General features: G+C 41.6%; 1 protein-coding gene across 1 annotated transcript in view; it reads right to left on the bottom strand.

Annotated features, from left to right (window-relative positions):
* Positions 1–7,088: 7,088 nt before the first annotated feature.
* LOC119160894 (Na(+)/dicarboxylate cotransporter 3) overlaps positions 7,089–17,232 on the bottom strand; it is an 87,042-nt gene continuing 76,898 nt past the window's right edge. Inside the window, exons 11-14 of the mRNA XM_037413164.2 lie at positions 16,214–16,394; positions 14,156–14,317; positions 12,477–12,614; positions 7,089–7,313 (exon numbers count right to left, since the gene is read on the bottom strand). Of these exons, the coding sequence (XP_037269061.1) occupies positions 7,155–7,313; positions 12,477–12,614; positions 14,156–14,317; positions 16,214–16,394 (640 nt within the window). The 3' untranslated portion in view covers positions 7,089–7,154. The remainder of the gene's footprint in view (positions 7,314–12,476; positions 12,615–14,155; positions 14,318–16,213; positions 16,395–17,232) is intronic.

A 17,232-nucleotide genomic window follows, 5' to 3' on the forward strand; every position in this document is an offset into this window, starting at 1 on the left:
TGCCCTTCGCAGCTGCAGTGCCATGAACTCAGTTACTATTTTCATTATTGCCGTTATTGTTTTCTAATGCTTTGATTGCTGCAAGTGTTCCAGGATTCTCATTTATTCCTCTATCGTTGGTGTTAAATCGGTGGATAAGGTGTGACTCTCATTGTTCACGTTTTCGATTTGATTTAAATCCCGTCTCTAAGAGCGTTACTGATAGTTTGTCGAACGCATGGTCGGGAAGATTAAGATGTTTTGATAGAGGTAGATTTGGGGCTGATTTCGCATGGGCTCTGTGATTATTGAAGCGAATCCTAAATGGTGTTTCTGTTTGTCCGATGTACTGCATACCACACACGTTGCATTCGAGTAGGTATACCACATTAGAGGAATCGCATGTTAGGTTTCCTCGTATGTTAATCGAAAACTTAGTTTGTGTGCTGGTTGATTTGTGTGTTTCTCGCATCACCTTACATGCAAGACATCGTGGCTTTAAACAAGGTCAGCATGAATTATTGAGGGTTGATGTGTTAATTTGAGAGTGGACAAATGTGTCTTTGAGGTTACGTGGTCGTCGGTAAAGGACGCTTGGAGCGGATGGAAATGCGCGTTTCAGACGTTCACTTTGTTCCAGAATGTTGTAATGTCGTTTAAGGAATTTGTTTACGTTGGGGAAGTTTGTGCTGTAAGTCAAGCAGAGGTTTGTTCGTTGTGGGTCTTCTTGCGGTGGTCGCTTCATAAGTAAGTCTTCACGCTTTAGTTTTCTCGCTTTTTGAACACCGTCATTAATTACATGTGGAGGGTATTTTTGTTTCTCGAGCATAAGTTCTAGCCTGTGTGAGCTCGTGTCAAAGTCCGCGTCTCTATAGCAGATTCGCTTAAACCGGTGAGCCTGGCTGTATGGAATACTGTTTTTACAGTGGCGTGAGTGATCGCTTTGGTAACGGAGGTATTGTTGTCGATCCATTGGTTTGCGATATAGGGTTGTAGAGAGCTTCTCTTCTTCTATCATTATGGTAACATCAAGAAAATTTACGGTTACTTGCGAGTATGTGTGTGTGAAGTGTATGTTCGGATGTACAGCATTGTAAGTGTCAGTAAAGCTGAGAAGTTCGTCCTCGCTGTGGGTCCAAATAAGAAAGATGTCGTCTATGTATTTTCTGTGTAACATTGGTTTCAAGGAACTTTGTGCAAGAAATTCAGATTCTAGCTTTCCCATAAATATGTTGACATAATTAGGTGCCACTTTGGTGCCCATAGTGGTCCCCCTTATTTGTCGAAAATACTCTTGGTTAAACTCGAATGAATTTAATTCGAGGACCATCCTCGTCTAAGTTGCCATGGCAAAGAAATCTGAGGTGTTAGATTGTCTATGGTTTGTGTACATGTTTCGTAATGCAGCTATGCCGTCATCGTGAGGAATATTTGTATACAATGAGGAGACATCAAGAGTAACCAAGTACGAGTTTTTCGGCACACACAGACCTCCAATGTCTCGAAGAAAGTGTGTGGTGTCTTTTTTGTACGACGCGAGGGTGCATGGAATGTGGCTTATTAGTTTGTCCACGTACCCTGATATGGGTTCAGTTATTGTACCGATGCCTGATATGATTGATCGACCTGGGTTACCGGGTTTATGAATTTTTGGGAGGATGTAGAAGCGACCAGGACGAGGGTATGCTGCTCGCATCAGTTTGTAGTCAGTGTTGGTTATCTTTTCTGCATCCAACAGTTTCTTTAGTTCTGTTGATACGATACGTTTGTATTTGTCTGTCGGATTACCTGGGAGGCGTTCGTAAAATCTTGAGTCGTCTAGTTGGCGGTATGCTTCTTGTAAGTAGTTGGTTGTATTAAGGACTACAATTGCTCCTCCTTTGTCAGCGGGTTTTATTGCTATGTCTGTCCTAGATGCCAAATTTCTCATAATTAATTTCTCAGATTTTGTCACGTTTTCTCGGTTTCCTTTCTGTCTGTGGTATTCGTGTACTATATCTTTCTGTGCTTCGTTGATATAAAGGTCCAAGCACTTGTCTCGATTACTGTTCGGTGACCAATCATTTGATTTACGACGGTGAATTGTTTTGTGGTTAGAAGGCCTGTTCAAGAAATATTCGCGCAACCTTAAGCTTCGAGCAAAGTTGTCGAGGTCTCGGAGCAAGTGGAATTCATCGAAAAATTTTGTGGTCGGGCAGAAGCTTAGTCCCTTAGATAGCAGTTTTTCTTCGTCAGGTGACAAGCTCGTGTCCGATAAGTTTACAACCACAGTGTCACAAGGTGTGTTCCTAGACGGGTGCTCGTTTGTACCGTTAATGGTTTACTGGGTGGTGGTGTTGTAGTGATAAGGAACTATATCAGGGAATGCGGGTTTGGGCACATGGTCTCTTTTGAGTTTATGAATTTTTGTGGTGATGATGGCTTGGTATTTATTCTGTTCAAATTCTGTTCATGGGGTGATTTCTTCATTCGATAAAGTGTTGTGGCGGAGAATGGTGTTGGTCATAGCAACCAGTTTCTTTACCTGCTTATCACTGTGAATAAGAGCGATTTCTGTTAATTTAAGAGATGCCTCAAGGAGGACATTTCTTCATGTTATTTGGTCGTGTTCATCTAGATTTGTAGCGGCTGGTGTGAGGGAGAGTGTCATACCCTTGGAGGCTATTCTAGCACGAAGGTACACTTGCAATGTTGATTTATGCATTTCATGTCTAATTCATTTGTGAGCAAGTTTTCGTGCTTTAAGGAAAGTGGCACTGCAACTGGGAAGCGATGAGCTGGACTAACATTTCAGAAGTCAATCTTCTTTTGAGTGCGGGGATGGCACTGATGAGGTGCGCAGGTTGTAGTATATGTAGTATATGTAGGACACAGTTTGTGCCAAATTAACCCACACACACACACACACACACACACATATATATATATATATATATATATATATATATATATATATATATATATATATATATATATATATATATATATATATATATATATATATATATATATATATATATATCCTTCATATACTGTCCTACATATACGTGTCCTATATATACTCTAATTTTTGTATTACTGAAGTGCTGCCGGTTATAAAACTGTCGTTCTAGATATTTTCAAATGTTAACCTAGTGCTTTATCATACATTTCTGTTTAATTTCTGTTTGCCTTTAGCGTCTCTTACAAATCCACATTGTTCAAAAATACGGTCTAGAAAATGACCCTTGATTGAAGGTTCTTGTGATAGGACCTTCTACAATGGCTTCTGCTAAAGACGTAACTAATTAGGGCAAAAAAGGGACAAGATAAAAGCAACAGAAAGGACAGAGTGCTAAACGTCAACTCAATGTTTCAGCGCAGCAGTATGAGCTGCGCAGGGAGGTTATCTTCACCTTGCCTGTTGCTGTTTTTTTGCGCTAATTAGTGATGTCTGTGGTTCTTACGTACCAACTAGCCCAACTCGCTTCTCTAATACAGCTTTTCTTGCGTCAGATAACCCCGGATGTCTTACATGAGCTTCTAAGTATCTTCGACATGGGACTGAGCACCAGAAATTTGGTGTGGGAACGTGCATGGTTGTGGCTATGGCTATTTTGCGAAGTGCAGGTGTTATTTGTTGCCAGTCTGTACGGTGATCTAGCAATGGTTTGCCGCTACACATGGAACAGCGGTAGCTCTACATAGTCTGAAGTGTACAGCTACAGCTATATACATGTTTGCTTTATATCAGTCTGTCATAGCGTCCTATTGACAGAATGCTCCCTACATGAAGGTGATTGTGGGGGATGGCACTTCGCCCTGTTTCCGGAATGTCGCCATAGGTCTGATTCATTACCATAGGCTTGTATTATGAATAAAAGTGAAAAGAAGGAGCAGGGACACAGAACTGTGCATGATACAAAAATTGACAACGAAGTATGTTGGGATACAATGCACAAATAAACAAGCAAGAACCATCAAAAATTATGACAGTCAGGAATGACGAATTCAGTTTTAAAAAGAATATGAACATTTTCTAGTTTATCAATGAACACACATGTAAATAAAACTAAAAATGTAAAGTGCCTGAGATTGTCTAATTCTTTCAAAGATTGAGCTGAATTCCTGGAGGCAAAACACACAAAACAGGTATTCGCACTGACTGAAGGGGTGCTTTCGCATCGACAGTCCTGAAAATTTGTTATGAAATGCAAGGACACTTTCATCCAGCAATACACCTAGAAGGTATTTATATTTCAGACGAGCTCACATTGAAATTGGGTGGGAGTGTTCACTTGTAATGAGTCGAGGTAACCAAGAGACACTTGTGTTTTTGGTGAAAAACAAGCAGAGAGCGAATAGTAGAACAACAGCCGTTTACAGCTGTACGTAAGGTTTCTATGGAAAATAGCGTTGTTAAACATAGAAAAAGATCGAAAAACAATAGCAGTCATACTGAACTGAGACTTGTATAAAAGTCTACTCATCTTCATTAAGTTTAGCGTGCCTAGTGAGCGAAGAACTGAATATTCTTCTTGCTGTAAATCACGCGTGACGTTGCCTACCCACGTATCAAAATTAGTCACAACACGTGTGTACAGTATATACCTTCTTCTCCTGTCATCGACCTGCCACTTCCCGCACCCTCAACTCCGGGCTAGCAGCTTGTCGGCGCCGTTGTGCCGCTGCTCAGAGGGCTCTCGCAACCGCGGTGTAGCTTGCTGCCTGCGTGGATGTTGAGCCGCCGCACGTCACGCTCTCGCATCAGCTTGTCGGGTTTGCCATGCTACCTTTCGTGGGCGAGAGTGCTCTCACGACCGTTTTCATCCATAGGCGAAAGTATGGTTTGGGGTCTGACACGTGTTTGGTCTCCATCGTCAATTGTGTCATCGTCATCGTAATGACGAATAGTCGGTACCTTGCATGTGTTGCGCCGTTTTGTTAGAAAGGAAATGTGCGGTCAAGAACGCGCTCATTCTTTATTGTCGTCAGTGTCATTGCAATGACGTATATCAGTACCTTGCATGTTCTATGTCTTGATGGCAGCGTCATCATCATCAGGTACGTTGTATCTGCTATCGCACTTATTATTGATCGTCATCTTCATGGCGTATAGTGGGTACCTTGCAGGTGCTGTGCCGAACAACGAAATAAGCACAACCAACAAGCCAACACAGTATTGTCCTTTGCCCCTAATAAAAGCATGATCAAGACATATAAGAAACGCTAATGTGTCATTACCTTATTGAAATGTTGCGATAATATCAAAAATCGCCGTCATCAACGTCTACGCCGAATATGCTGCCACAACATTGACTGCGTATCTGACTGATGTAGAAACATGGGGAGAACATTTTCGCAAATAGGGCAGTGCTTCGGGCTATAAAAAGAATACACAAGACGAATGAGGACAGCATACGGTAAAGGCGAAAATACTTTATAGACGTGGTGGTGGTACGCATGTGAGCAGTATTAACTTCAGACAAAAATCGTTCTCTCCTTGCATGATATTGGTCTTTTTTTTTCAAACATATAATTGTAAATGGTTTGGATTCATGTCATGATACTTGAAAACCAAAATAGTGGATCGTGAAAATTTTATTAGTAAAGAGCGGCAATCATTAACGAAACGCAATTTGAGTTTATTATTGCTTTCAAGTTACGTAGGCAGCAGGGCGTTAAATTAACAGTCACACCTCTTGGCATGGAAATTGATTCAATACCTTGACACACTAGTCTGATTGTGCACAGAGTGGCTTTCATCAATCTTGTCATCTCACAGCGATCACACTGAGTGCTCAATAAATGTCCATTATCCACATTCTCTTAAGAAAATAAATCATACTTGCGGTAATTTTCTATTTTCGAGTAGTTATCAGTCAACACCTCTTGGTAATTTTCTATAATAACGTCTCGCCTTGTTCTCCACTAAATTAAAACTCTCAGCGGCAATCACTAGCAATGGGAGAGATGGTAAATGAACACCTTGAAAAATTCCGGTAATAGGGGCCTTCCCTCCCGTACCATTACAACTAAGCTTTCAGGTGTCAGTACTCCCTGAACGGGGGGGGGGGTGAAAGTTTTTCAATATGTTTTATCACATAAATTGCTGGACGAACGGTTTGAATCCAAACACAATTTGCTGTATGGCTGTTCGGTTCAACAGCCGCAATCGACAGGCGCCCAACAAGTATGACGGCCAAAGGATCTGGCAGCACGGGAGATGCGTGATATCAAATCGGTTGTGTCACCCGTGTCCCTCGTTCATTTGTCGACACTCCAACGAGCGCTGTCACCCTGACAATTGCCAATATCACCATTGACAGTGGCGTGAAAAATAGCCTGCGCAGAACGTGCTGCACAATCACAGCGAAAGTAAAAGAGCGGCCTTTCTAGAGTATTTTTTAGACTGTTGAGGAAGCTACTACGCGTAACTTGCATGGTAATCACTACAGTACAAATCATCAAAATTTTCATAAAGTAGGAAAACGTACACTATTCTATTAAAATTTGTCATTCTTCGCGGAAGCGTGTTGCCCACTGCACACCTGCAAGGTATTATGTGCATTTGTTTATGCTACAATTGACGGCAATCAAAATTATATCTGCGCCTCTTGTTATGGTATAAAAGGATTCAACAACCCACTACTTGCACAATTCGCATTTTGGCCATTGCTGTCCTGAAAGACTCTAATACACGGTTAACTAGATTCCTTAATCAAAATGAAGTGTACATTCAGTCCGTTTGCAACAGAGTTTCAAGTATTGCTTTGTAGTATGATACTGGGAGGCCACTCACATGTGCTCGGGTTAAAAGCCTATTGTATTCAGCGTTAATACAGTTTTTTTTTTTTTTTGCAGCAAAAACTTTTAAGTAATCACAAGAAAAGCTAACTTTGTCACAGTACACGTGCGCCGTCTACGCTGTCTTTACCTATTATAACGCTATTCTTCATCTGATCCGACGTCGAACGTCCCACATTCAACGGTACTGCGCTGTTACAACAGCAAACGCACGAATACCTGAAAAAGAGAAAAACTCTGAACGTCAGAAACAAGCTTGGGTGTTCCGATTTTGTGACATTTATGTGTGTTGTGTGGTATTTCAAACATATAATTTCAGAAGCCTCCTTTAAACGTATTTCATTTCACATACTGGCACAGCGTTCACGGTGAAGGTTTTAAAAAAACGGCTAGCTTTGCAGTGGGCTTAATGTGCTGTAGTTGCCAGCTATTGTATGCGATGCCCAATCAGCTTCTTGAAACATGCCGAAGATCGGGTCACCAAGAACGCAAGTGAGGATGACCGTGACCGCCATGGTGATGGTTTTAACCAGGAATCCCGGTATGACCTGCGAGGTAAACAGGGTGACATATCTCTTATAGATAAAGTTCTTCCCACATTCTCATTCTACCTAGAGGCAAAGCCATGCGCCGCGCTGTTTTCACCTGTACCGTAAATTATTCTTCAAGCGAAAATCTGGATTCCGTAAAGGCCCACTCTGCATGCCTCATCTCTCAAGGCACGCCACCCAGCAAAACAAATACCCGTGCCTAATGCCAATGAATCAATCGCAATGTGAATAATATCCAGGGAAATGATCCGAGAAGAGAACTAATAACACAAAGGAGTTGGCCAGAGTATAGACAAACTGGTTGCTCAGTTCTGCGTCAAAAATTAAAGCGAAGTGTTTGAGCACATTTTGATGTAGATAATAGAATTTTCGTAAACCACGGCCACGCAAAAAAGTTCCTGAAATTGTCCCTAAACAAAGTTATTGTAACGCAGCCTAGTCGCGAAAACTCACATCACTATGAAGTCGATTCACATAGTGACACGACAAACAAAAAAAAAACACTTGCCGCACAACAGAAATATTTTACCGAGTATGTTGAGAATAACGCTATTCCATACGTCCGGTCCTATAACAGCACTTAAATAGGCGAAGTTCAGCCAAAAGTTGACGGAATAGGTTTGCTCAAGAACGACTCATATTGCGACGCGGTAACAACAATTTATGTACAAAATTTGTCTGAAATTTCATTTTTATAATTTAAAAGAATATCAGTTGTTTTTAGAAGTTACTTTAAACCAATATACTCACTTTTCGGATAGATATATTTCAGCAACAGACCAAGCTTTTCCAAATAACAAAGTATACCCACAATACAGTGCCCCTAAATTTTAAGATGTCTCCAGAATAAATGTCAAAGTGATTTGCAAATCAAGCGAAATAGGCTTGATGATTTTGAATGTTCATTACACCGTGTGGCCCAGCAACTATGAGCAGACATCTTTGAAGTACGAGAATATGTGCCGTGGTTGTGGTAAAACACACCTGATTATCTATGAAGTGAAATGGGAAAAGGGGAACGGTGAATTGACAAAGAGTGGGTAGGCACCAGACAGCTCCCTATTCCAGGACTCTGGTCATTCTGACAAGGCCCTCCACCTCATCCTCAAGAGAGCGTCCCTTTACACCGTTCCAAGGCTTCGCCAGAGTAGGACCAGCGGCGTGTAGTGGAATGAGCCTACTTTTTGTGGTGCACATTCATATTAGGTGCTTAAGACCTTGCGAGCGGGGCTTATCCAAATCTTCTGTCGTCACGGCGTGTCGTATAGTCATCGTGGACCGTGAAGACTGTTATCCCCCTAGAAAAACTGAATATATCCCAGTACTCACGACCGGGCCCCCCAAAACAGGGAAGGTGACAGTTAGCCGAAAAAATAACTGACGGCTTTAGTGGAGCTAAAACAGCTATCTCTACATGGCATTGGGAACTGTAACCGGGCGTGTAAGGGAAGAAGTACCTCAAGATAAACTGCATTCTGACTCAGTTTTCCGAGCACATAAGCGGAGCGGGAACTGCCTTCCGTACATGCCCGGTTTCAGGCTTGACCTCACTACTGCCTCATCAAAAAAAGCACTCTAAAAAGACGGCACGCTTCGAGCCTTACGAAGTTTTGTATTAGTGAAGCTGAAACGCCCGTCTCTACATACCTGATCTGTCGAAAGTTGTTTCGTGAGAGAACGTGACTAAATTACACAACATTATTACAGGAGACGCCGACAAGCCCAAACTTAAGCACATTTCGCACCTAAAAAATTGCGATGAAGCCGAACGCAGGCCCAAATAGTATTCAATGTGGGTCACTTTATTCGTGTGTCCTCATCAGACGCAGCTATTCATTCAAAGCTTTCTGGTCTAGGAGCACATGTCAGCAGAAATTGTGAAGCTAACTCCGACTAACTCGTAAAATATAATTTGCGCTAAGGGCTCACTAAGACTCCGACTCAGCAAAAATTTCCTGTCCTCAGCCAGACTAAGTCATACTCTCATTCACGAAAAGTTTCGGCAACCGGAGTCACTCGAGCTTAATCTCCCCAACGAAGGTACGTTTAGCTTGTACATATACTTTTTAACGTTTCCGGAATACCAGATTTCATTAACCGTGTTACCAAAACACGTATTCTCAGATTTTTAGGTCACCCCACCGCGGTAGTCTAGTGGCTAAGGTACTCGGCTGCTGAACCGCAGGTCTTGCGATTGAGTCCAGGCTACAGTGGCTGAATTTTTGATCGAGGTGATAATGCTGTATACCTGTGTGCTCAGATGTGGGTGCACGTAAAAGAACTTCAGGTGGTCGATATTTCCGGAACCCTACGGTGTCTCTCATAATTGTATGGTGGTTTTGGAGCGTCAAATTTCCCATATTATCAAACATTTAAGCCCTGATAAGTAAAAGTTGGCGTACGTACGTAAACGCATACATTTACGTTTGCTCGAACCATAAAAGGTGATGATGATTGCATTCAAACTATACTTAACCTAAATAAGATTTAATCATTACAACGGCAATCTCACGAGAGGTTATTTACCGTGTACGGTACCTTCGTATGCGCAAAAGGGTGAAAAAAATAAAAAGTTACTGCAACAATAGTGCCACCATTCTGTGACACTTCATGTAACCACAGTCCTAAGCTTTGTTGGTTTACGTCTAATGTTTTTAGGTCGAAAATCATGAAAATGGTAATTTATTCGCCCTGATTCCACTGCGAGGCCTTTACACCAAGTGCAGAAATCACGATGTTTCTGCAGAAACAATTTTGTGATTGCCTGTTCATCTTGGCCTCGCTAGATGGCGCCACCTGTCCAGCTTATCGCGAGCTTACATTTTTTCTGTTTTGGTGTTCTAGGAACTGAAGCTTCGGTAATTAGCCTGAAACATTGTGATCGCTCTTGGCGCTCCCACTTCGGCTTATTTTGACTCGACGGCTTGAGTCATTGCAATGCGGGTATAGCGAGCGCCCACGAACGAAGGTAGATATGCGAGATGAGATTGCAATAGTAAAACCTGACAGGCGAGTACTTTACGTTCCGTAATTGCCTACGTTCGCCAAGGTCCAATGCATGCGCAGATTTCTTACGGTATTGAGTACAACGGTAACGTAAATAAGTATATGTACAAGGTAAGAGCCCCTAATATTATTCATCAGGACTCACTCAGACTCACGACTGCAGCTGAGTCTAAGTGAGTCCGAGTGAGTCGACTCATGAATCAATTAGCCCAGAATTTCTTGTTCGAATATGGTATCAACGCACTTGAACACCAATATATCGTGTAACATGTATTATTAAATCCTTTGGCCCTATAGTACCTTCTGCAGTGTCTGTAACCCACTAAGTAGTACTATATAGTGCCGTCTAGTGTCTGCAACCCATTAAAAGCATTTTTTCTTGAAAGATATCGCAACGTAAATTATATTTATCAAGATCGTTCTTAGAGAAGTCGCTGGGAGGGGGTGACTCAAGGCTTTTTTTACGTTATTCAAGCCTGATCATGATGTTGAAGTGGTGTGTGAAAGATACTGTCTTGGGATGCAAGTGAATAGACTGAGGTATACACCTGAATGATGGCAAGGCTATCACTGAAGATAAGTAGATAAAAGGAGTGGTACGCAATAGTGTAAAAGAATTCCTGTTTCCCATAAGCGACGATTATACACTGTGCGTGGCATAGCGCAGATTTCTTTCTGGGCTCATTGTTGGGTAGCGCAGTTATTCATGCTGAAATTGTAGCTCACAGTCCTGTGGGTTATCCCGTTGCGTAATGAAATGGCATTTGTGAAGCCATTTCGTCAATCTAGGAAAGTGAGTATCCTATAAGCTCACTAGATTCTCTGCAAATATGACACTTGGGGGGTATTTTCGGAGGTCAATGATAAAACATTCTGTCGAGCTACATTGTGTAAATGTATAGCTTCGAACGCTAGTCTGAAAACCATTGTAAAAGTGCTCCTCTTCACAGCCACAATGTTACGCATTTGCAATCGTGAGCACTCCGGGCCAACCCCTCGACATGGCCATTGCTACAGAACCCAGAACAGCCCGCTATGGTGTAATGCGCTAGTTTTCATTCGATGTCCAAGCATTTCTCCGAAATGCCTGTCCTCGTCGTTGTATTGGGAATCACCTCCGTAATGTAGCGTGAAATACTTTCGAGTTAAAAGAATCATGAAACATTCAGTTTTCACCACAAATGTAGAGCATTGAACGCGATAGCAACAAACTTAACATTATACAAATTGGGGATGGCAGCTAACTCCATTGGATCTGGCAACACTCAACTTCACTAAATGCAGTTTTAAAACAGTACGGCTGCTCCAGAGAAACTGTTCGCTCAATCTCTTAGCGTAGAGAGCGCAGAACGTCGAAGGGCATACGAGCCGCCCGGTGATAGTTGCCCTGATAACAAGATAACGCGAGCTTGCGCGGGTGACGACTACACTCGCAAAACAAAGATCGGACTTGCTGCTCGAGAAACCCTGCACCCACCCTCGCGTTTTGTCAAGATCGTTAAAGACATGTGGGGATTTTTCCCTCAGATTGCGCATTCGACCGCTGGTCTAACAAGCGGTGAGATCTTATCACTTGTGCATCAGGGCGGCGATGGGCTGGTTCGTTTGATCGGCGCTTACGCCGCGTTGGTCACCCCCGCTCGCGCTATTTCAAGCGTACAGAATGTATGATGCACAGGTGTATTTTATCGATTTGAACTTTATACGTGACATGATGGTGACGGCTACGGCTAAAACCCGTCGAGATTGTACATAAAAATGTTATTGCAATAAAGCAAAATCATGTACATGTTTATCTAGTAAATAGACATGAGGGCTACTTCACTGATCGCAAAAATCCAACGCCCTAGCTCTGCTGCTAATGGTGAGCTTCACTGGTGTTCAGTCTCAATTACGTAGTGTCTTGCCAAACAATGGTGCAAAAAAGGAGTAGTGCATGTGCTGATTGCATTGCATTTCACATCACTCAAGTTGTACACTCGTTACCATGCGAGCCCTCTATAAGCTACAGTATAGTAATTCTCTCGTACGTTAACACAATAGCTAAGTGTGGACCTAATGTGTTCTTATTTAGAAAGCTGCTGTGTATAGCTTCTGGAAGTTACAAGAGGCAGTTATTGCCAGAAGGAAATGCACGTAGCATGGTATACGTACCATTTGCATCAAAGTGAGCCGACCCTGTTCGTATACCATGGCATTTGCCGGCGTTCCTACAGGCAGTAAGAAGGCGTAGTTGCTGGCGATCGTCGCCGGAATTAGGAATAGTAGCGGGTTCACATGAAGATCCTTGGCCTTGCACAAAAGCAAAAAAAAAGATAGTGCCACAGAGTGTGTCTTCGGAAAACACGCGACCAGTTTCAAAAAGATGCTATTTCGGTACTTCAATTGCCTTTCTAAACATCGTGTCTTTTTTTTTTCAGCCCCGCGGTCAGTTACTAGAACAACTCCAGCCTGAGTTAGATCATGAATAGTGTAGTGAAAGCGCACGAGTAACTCAGCTTTTGATAAATGAACATATATAAAAATGAAATGACTTAACTTTTACCACTCGCATAACCCACACGTTTGTCTGCCTGATTGACATGGGGCGCTACTACACATAAGCATGCACCGAGAACGATTGTCTTTTCTCTTTTGCCATAGAGTGCCCTTTCAGTTAGTAGTCCGCGTGTGTGTTGCCTCATAATTTGCCTTTTATATGCACTCCTAACTCTCCAGCATGATTCATAAATAGGCGGTATTTGCATAAGAAAGACACAAAAAGTTAAAGTAATCGGTCAAATATTTGTGCAGTTGCAAAAGAAGATTCACGCAAAACAGTGTGGGACAACAGCGTTTTCAGCTAGTACCTGGTCCACTACAAGACAGCATTCTATGTTAGTCATGAGTCACGTATACAGTTCAATAATAACAAGTATATTGACAAAACGTACATTTGCAAACAACAGCACAAAGAAATTAACGAGGTTACTTGATTATGAGAAGTTGCACAATCATCACACGCTGCTTATGATACACAATTCTGCTGTTATAACGAGTCAAGTTTCGGCTCTCCGACGGGCCCAGGAAGCCTCTAAGAATAAAAAGCATTGTAGCCATCACCCAGGCGGTACATTTCACCCGTCCCACTAACTTGCAGAACAATTCAATAAAGTTCTGTGTATGTATACCGAGTCAAATTTATAATACCATGGAGTGGCATGGTGTAAAGGAACTGTGACCATCTGGGTTCTTTAACGTACACCCAAGTCCCAGTACGTAAGCATTCTTTCTCTCTTTTTTTTTCTTTACCCTGGTCAAATTGCATTAACAGTGGCTTTGATGGAACTCGTGAGCTCCAGCTCAGCCTTGTGATGCCATGGCATGTGTGTTCTAGTGATGAATATCACATACTGTCAGAATCTGAATTTTTACAGAGAGAAAGGTGCACATGGTTGTGGTATTATCTTCTTTCACAAACATGAGCGTTGCGTATCTGTAAATTACGAATGTCTACTTTATTTGGCATCGCATTCAGATACTTTTCGCTTATATCTGATGCACGCGTAACAGCGTGACGAAGCATTACTAAAGAGAAAATACTAAGTGACAATAGTGAAATATAAAAGTGCATGCTTGAGTAATCAGAATAAATGTTTCAAGCACGAACAGCCCGTAAAAGTGAAAGATCAATATCAAAATAATGTGGTAGCAAATACTGCTCAGTAAGGCACTTTTCTCGTGGTTTATTTTTGTGTGTGTGTGAGTGTGTGTGTTTGTGCGTGCGTGTGTGTGAGAGAGAAAGGGTGAGAGATACAACCACGAAGAGAACCACTGGGAAAGTTTCTGCTCACCAATTCATCAAAAACTGGCAGCAGAACAGTGCACGTTGCTGAGTTTGATACTAGTTCAGACATGAAAGAAGAGACGATGCTCAAGCAGATCATCAGTGGAATTGGAGGCATGTGGCCCAACGTGGCGAGCTTTTGGCCCATGAGTTCCGACAGGCCAGAAACCTGGTCAGGCACACGAAAAAATAAAACAGAGAATTCCTTTCAAAATTTCTTACTTCTGAAGACTACGTCAGTTAGTTTGTCACCTGAAGTGTCCTAATTATGAAAATCAAATGAAAAATACAAGATATGCCATAAATTTACCACCTGTAGCTTGTTTTAAAGTTATTGAAAGCAGCAAATTTTATAACAATGCGTTCAACATACACCCCGTTCTTATAAAAAACGCTCGATATCATTACACTTAAATATCCACTCCTCGTCCTAATTAAGCTACCCAGGCTTGCTCAATCTCGATGTTACACTTAAATATCCACTCCTCGTCCTAATTAAGCTACCCAGGCTTGCTCAATCTCGATGTCTCGATGCACCACTGGAAGACATTTGACATTTTGTACATTTTGAGTTGCCGTGTTTCGAAGAAAATGATACTTGAAGATATCAAAACTTCCATTTATTCCTCTACGTTGTTCTCTCTGCAGCCCTGAAGATGTGCTTGTAGTTAAGATGGGAAGCTCTCCCCATCTTTCCCAAGCCACATATCACCATCATCGCCTGTGAAGTTTGTATTTATCAGAATGACGGAGCTTTACGACCAGATTGGACAACCATTAATACTTCGTGCATATGAACACGTTATACGACACTTCAAGTGTTCCTTGCAGCAAAGACCCTAATGCTCATTTATTCTCCACTTACCCGCCAAGTATCTTTTTTCGTCTGGATCGTTTAGGCTGTTACTTTTTAAATGATATCACTGTGTCGGTAACACTGCCTCATCATTATTTCGGATCCATCATTACCTTTTCATTGGCAAATCCAGTATTACTGTGTCACCGTTTTTAGCATTTGTGCAAGATGCTAGTAGCTCAGCTAACGCTAGACAACCAGCTATTTGTTGTGGCCTTTAATATTTTTTATTTACCATGAAACTGCAGAACAAATTCCTCTCGAAAATCCTCGTATCACATACATGCCTTGTATACAATTCATTTGTATGAACATATTTTCATCATAGGTGTTCTCGTATGATAATACAAGATCTTGTATATGTTGGATGCGTGGCATATGTCAATTTTAATATGATCGAGGAATGTCTTACGGTAGAAAAATACCAATAATTGAACTTAGTAGAGCTATTTAATGGACAATCTGCAAATTAAAGTTGAGGTTTTTTTTCTTTGTAAGCGTGGGAAGGCTATCTCGAAAACATCATGTATGCGATAATTGTGCAAAAAGAATCAACATTTAGTCTTCAGAGCATACTCTAACCTTCATAGGGTATGCGCGCAACACCTGAGCTTACCATTCATGTTGCGAAAAGGGCAAGTGACTATGAACACAACTCTTTAATCAGCTATGCGCATGCACCTACGCGCATGCAAATTAGGAGATGGGCGAAATGGCACTCCTTGATTGAAGTTTGACGTCTAATCAATGAAGTTTTTGAACGATAATTTTGGGCTCGTACGTACCAAAATCATTGATTTCGTATGATGATCACCGTAATAGAAAACTCACGGCTGAATGAACCGTGTTGGATTCCGGTTCATTAGGAATTTGGCTTTGATAGATAGATAGATAGATAGATAGATAGATAGATAGATAGATAGATAGATAGATAGATAGATAGATAGATAGATAGATAGATAGATAGATAGATAGATAGATAGATAGATAGATAGATAGATAGATAGATAGATAGATAGATAGATAGATAGATAGATAGATAGATAGATAGATAGATAGATAGATAGATAGATAGATAGATAGATAGATAGATAGATAGATAGATAGATAGATAGATAGATAGATAGATAGATAGATAGATAGAGACAGACAGACAGACAGACAGACTTGGGTGTTCCTCAAATTTGCTATTTTTTGCTGCATTCTGACCCTCATGCCTTCGGCGATGGCAAACCCGCTGCCAATCAGTAGGATGACGCTCCACGGCAGTTTAGCTTGAACCATTTCCCAAGAAAGCAGAGAAGGACTGCCGGCGCCCTCCCATGGTTTGGAAGGGATCATGAACAGCAGGATCACCGGTATGGTGACGGCTGTAGCATCCTTTGGCTTTCTGCAATTTGAGAGGAAAGCAATCAACAAAAGTTAAACACAAACTAAAGTGAGACACGCACAGAATAATAACAAGGAATGACGGTCTTCTCGTAGACAAGGTTGCCACATCCACCACTCAAAAAGTTCGTTGTCACAGGCGTTTTTCTATAAAGTTTGTCTATAAAACAGCACTGCACACTGGCACATAGTGCTTGAGCTCACTCATGTCATCCTTTAAGAAATTGACGTGCTTGTTACTAGAGTCCCACATTTTCATTGACGATTTCAGCAGCTTTAAGCTAAGTAACAAATAAAAACACCTAATTAGTAAACTTGTTAACTTTAATCGGGAATGAGAGATCTTTCGCTAAGTTGTTTTATAATATATTGGCAAATAAAGAAATACGCGGAGTAGTTACTATAATCTAGGGCGGCAGTGAGTATGAAAATGAGAACATGGCAGCGAAGTCAAGACGCTTTATATCCTCCCCTCACTATATCTTTGGGCAGTCATATTGAATAATTTATGCCGCCCGTGTGCCTGGAAATCAGTTTCATGGCAGGTTGTCCCGAAACCACAAGTGTGACCATACCACATGATAGACAAGATTAGACCGAAGCGCCCACAGCTTTGATTTCTATATAGCCTTCCATAGATTAGTAATGTGCGCATCAATTGATATTCAAACAGCTTTTCGTATATCTAAGTTACGTGCGCCTCGTTTTAGTTTACATGTCCATTCCTATTCAGCATGCATGACTCTATGATTAAGTGCTTTAGAAATGTTTTGTCTTCTCGGAGTGAGAACTGGCTCTCAGCAGGCTCGTGAAGGTTTTGGCGAATTCGGTTGGCCGCT

This window comes from Rhipicephalus microplus, chromosome X (assembly GCF_043290135.1).
Source record: "Rhipicephalus microplus isolate Deutch F79 chromosome X, USDA_Rmic, whole genome shotgun sequence".
In the NCBI taxonomy this organism is placed as follows: Eukaryota; Metazoa; Arthropoda; class Arachnida; order Ixodida; family Ixodidae; genus Rhipicephalus; species Rhipicephalus microplus.